Here is a 3,520-nt window from a genome sequence, read left to right as displayed (position 1 = left end):
CGCAAATTTTACATTTCAAATTTCATTTTGTTTGCTGAGATGTTGAGTGGGGTGAGACACCTTCTTGTGTGTTGGGCAGCTTGTACACATAATAGGGAAGGGGGGGGCTGATAAGGGAGCTGAGGCAGTGGTAGCCACGCAGAGGTCTCCAAGTAATACGCACACGTTTCATTCCCACGTCCTAATGAGTCATGCTTTATCTGGGTACCTTTACAAGCACGGATGCAACTCATTATGTCTTGTATATATATTGTATGTGCTTTCTCTGCTGGTTTGTCCTGATCCCATTCAAAATAAGGTGAAGAAAAAAGAATTGACAGCTTTTCCTTTATCATGGGTTTTGTGATTATTTGAGTCTATTAAACAGCTCTCTTGTTGTATTTTAACTGCACACGCTCCATCGTTAACTTTCTCCTTCAGAATGTCCTCAAATGTCAGTCAGCCATTAAATGAGGAACTCTGGGCTTTGTACCTCTGCCGTGCCCTTGCTCGACTCCTTTTGTTTTCCAGCTGTCAGCCTCTCTTCATATATTCTAACCTAGGAAGAGAAATTGCAAGCGATAGAGAGGCACAGTTATTGAGATGTCAGTTTAAGGAAATGTTAGATGCAAGAAAAAAAAAAAAACATGGTATAACATCAAAGAACCTCTGATTCACTCAGAATACAGAACAAAAAAATTCTGATGCAGAGAAGAACACTAAAATTATGTAAATTTGAACAAGGCTTGGCTCCGTGTTGGACAAAAGGTATTTCTGAAAAGTTGGCTTACTGTCAATGAGACTATGGTGAGGGTTGTGAGATGAGTACCATATAACAACGCATAATTACAGCCTGTCTTCTGTCATTTGCATGAGGACATAATGTGCGATGATTTTTTGTTTTGACGCTTATTTAATCCCTAAACTTAAAAGAATTGCAGTGGCTGTTGTTTTGTTTGTTTCCACACTTATGGCATGTACATCCATTATGCTGCTCAAGCGACTAACCCTAGCAACATAATCCTTTCCATACTATAGCCTCGATTGCCCATTCTGTAGAAGAACGTTGTTTATATGCCTGTTCCTGAATATATAATTTTACCAAGTTGAGTGCATCACAATTGAGCAAAAGAAGTAAACGCTAGAGTGATTTCTGATTACAATAACATATGTGGTTTTAATTGCCTTTTGTGTTAAGGTCAACAGATTTTTGGTTGTCCCCATTTCCTCACAGGGTTGTCCCTCAGGCCAGACTTCGGGGCCCTGTGGCAGGCACGGTTAAGATCACTCCATTCCCAAACCATAGCGTAAGAGAGTCCAGTCCTCCAGCATGGACCCCCTCTTGGCAAACCTCAGTGAGCTGTGGGGGACGGGGGCGCTGGTGAGCCTCTTTAGGAACCCTAACCATACAGAGAGTGGATCTGCAGGCCCTGGGGCTGACCAAGCCCTGGCTCCTCTCTGCACTGTCTGCTGCTGTGGACTGCTAAACCGTACTCTGGCTGTGGTGTTCATGGTTACTTTGGCCTTCGCCATCGTTGTTGGCAACGTGGTCACGCTTACCGTCTTCATGCAGACACGCCAATCCCGCACACCCCAAGGCTACCTCAAAGGTAACGGCTGTGGTCAGTGATTTTATTATGTGCATGCTGCAGCGCAAATCAGCATCCAAAGATGTACATTATAGTCCTGTTTACACCCTGCACAAATAATGACACAGTGACTGTATTTTATTTAGAGCATTTCAATCATAAAACTGAAGGTTTGAGTTTTAAGCTGATAACAATGTTGTGGCCTAGAGAAAAGCCACTTTCAGAATTATAAAACTGTTTGGATGCCAGCATCAGCTGAATACCTGCTACCCGTTAAAACAAAGCTGAGGATCTGCCAATGAAATATCACAATGCCTGTCACACACCTCATAGTTATCAAAACTGTTTTAATTATGCCATTATTATGAGGGATATTAGACATTCATTGGAATCATAATGCCATGTGGTCTTGTTCCCATAAAAGAGTGTAGACTGAGTTTAAGAGGCATTAAAGATCCATTAAATGAACATTTAAAAAAGAAAAATCTGTTCTGTTTGTTAACAGTTACTGTTTTGTACTGCCAAAGTGCTTATTTGCTGTTTTTGTGTTTCCTAGAGGAATAGCTTTTAATATGGTTGGTAGCCTTTAATTAGATGTTTTACAGTTGAGTGGATGAAATATATAACTTGCTTCAATGATCATAGCAATAATCTGCCAATTTATTACTATGACAATAAATAATAGCTTATTACTTATTATCATAGTGAAATGTAATTAGGTTAAATCATGGAGAGAGATCTTTTAAACAATTTATCATTTTTAGGAATAAGATGGCCAACAAGAACAGAGCATCATTAAACTTGCAGCAAATCAATTATCTTTTTCAGTGTCTCTGGCTATTGCTGACATGATGGTTGGTGTCCTGGTGGTGCCTTTCTCCATCTACACTGAGATCTCTCTCATGGTGACCAGTGCACCACCTGCGTGGTACCAAGGGGGATCCCCAGCCTCAAAGGGAGGGATGTTCGGACCCTGGCAGCCTTGCATGCTGATTGGTCCAGTGTTTGCTGGCTGTACCTTTGTCTCTATCAGCACCATATTTCTGATGACGGTGGAGCGGAGTGTGGCCATCCTGAGACCTCTTCACAAAGACACGCTGGTGACACGGCGCCGGACACTCTTCCTTATCCTCCTTTCCTGGGCTGGCAGCTTCCTTTTGGCAATGGCACCACTTATCCTCAGTGACAACTTCACGCTGGAGTACAATGAATGCAGTCGTATGTGTAACTATGCTCCACTGTGGGACGGATCCCAACTGCCCCCTGACGCCAACATTTTACTGCTCTTTCCTGCCTTTGACTTCACACTTCTGGGTGGTACTCTTGCTGTTAATATCTTGTCCTTCACCAGCATCCAACGATACACGCGCAAACGCAAACTCCTCTCAGAGGGCAGTCTTGGGCCAGAGGCGGGAGGTGGCTGCCAACACAGACCTTCCTTTTCAGACATTAAAGCAGCTAAGACCATTGGCATACTGACATTTGCCTTCACCGCTTCCTTCTCTCCCATTGCAGTGTTTGTTCTGGGTAACGTGGTGGGCTACACCTGGTGTAACTTCTCTTTCTTTGCTTTCTGGATCCTGACGTCCAACAGTTGCTGTAACGTGATTATTTATAGCGTGAGGGACCAGCGTTTTAGGAAAGGCGTGACACTGCTCTTTCATAGGGACAGGTCACCCCCTCACTCTGAGAAGAGTTAAATGCATGATCAGATGCCTCGCCAGCAAATTCCAACTTCCTATTATCTCATGTCAGCTCTCACTGCTGGCTCTTCAGGACCTTTTCATTACAGGGCTCACAGAAGCTTATTACTTCAGGGACCAGAACAGACTGAACTCCATATGCTTTATTTAAGTTTTTCTACTGTGTTGAACTGCGGAAGGTTCTTAATAGCGATAGAATAAAATGTGTGTGTGGTGAAAAATACAATCTCCAACATTGATTTAGACATT

At 42.9% G+C, this 3,520-nt stretch overlaps 1 protein-coding gene across 1 annotated transcript; it reads left to right on the top strand.

Annotated features, from left to right (window-relative positions):
• Positions 1–1,309: 1,309 nt before the first annotated feature.
• Positions 1,310–3,268, top strand: LOC115805796 (adenosine receptor A3). Its single transcript, XM_030766479.1, has 2 exons — positions 1,310–1,589; positions 2,397–3,268. Exons 1-2 carry the CDS (start codon positions 1,310–1,312, stop codon positions 3,266–3,268), a joined length of 1,152 nt encoding a protein of 383 aa, XP_030622339.1.
• Positions 3,269–3,520: the final 252 nt, after the last annotated feature.

This window comes from Chanos chanos, chromosome 2 (genome assembly GCF_902362185.1).
Source record: "Chanos chanos chromosome 2, fChaCha1.1, whole genome shotgun sequence".
In the NCBI taxonomy this organism is placed as follows: Eukaryota; Metazoa; Chordata; class Actinopteri; order Gonorynchiformes; family Chanidae; genus Chanos; species Chanos chanos.
This window is presented reverse-complemented; position numbering and strand designations above follow the sequence as displayed.

Excerpts from the sequence above, each read along its gene's own strand:
- LOC115805796 (XM_030766479.1), top strand. The coding sequence starts at position 1,310 with ATGGACCCCCTCTTGGCAAACCTCAGTGAGCTGTGGGGGACGGGGGCG. Across the intron at positions 1,590-2,396 it reads ACCCCAAGGCTACCTCAAAG|TGTCTCTGGCTATTGCTGAC; the intron begins GTAACGGCTGTG and ends TATCTTTTTCAG.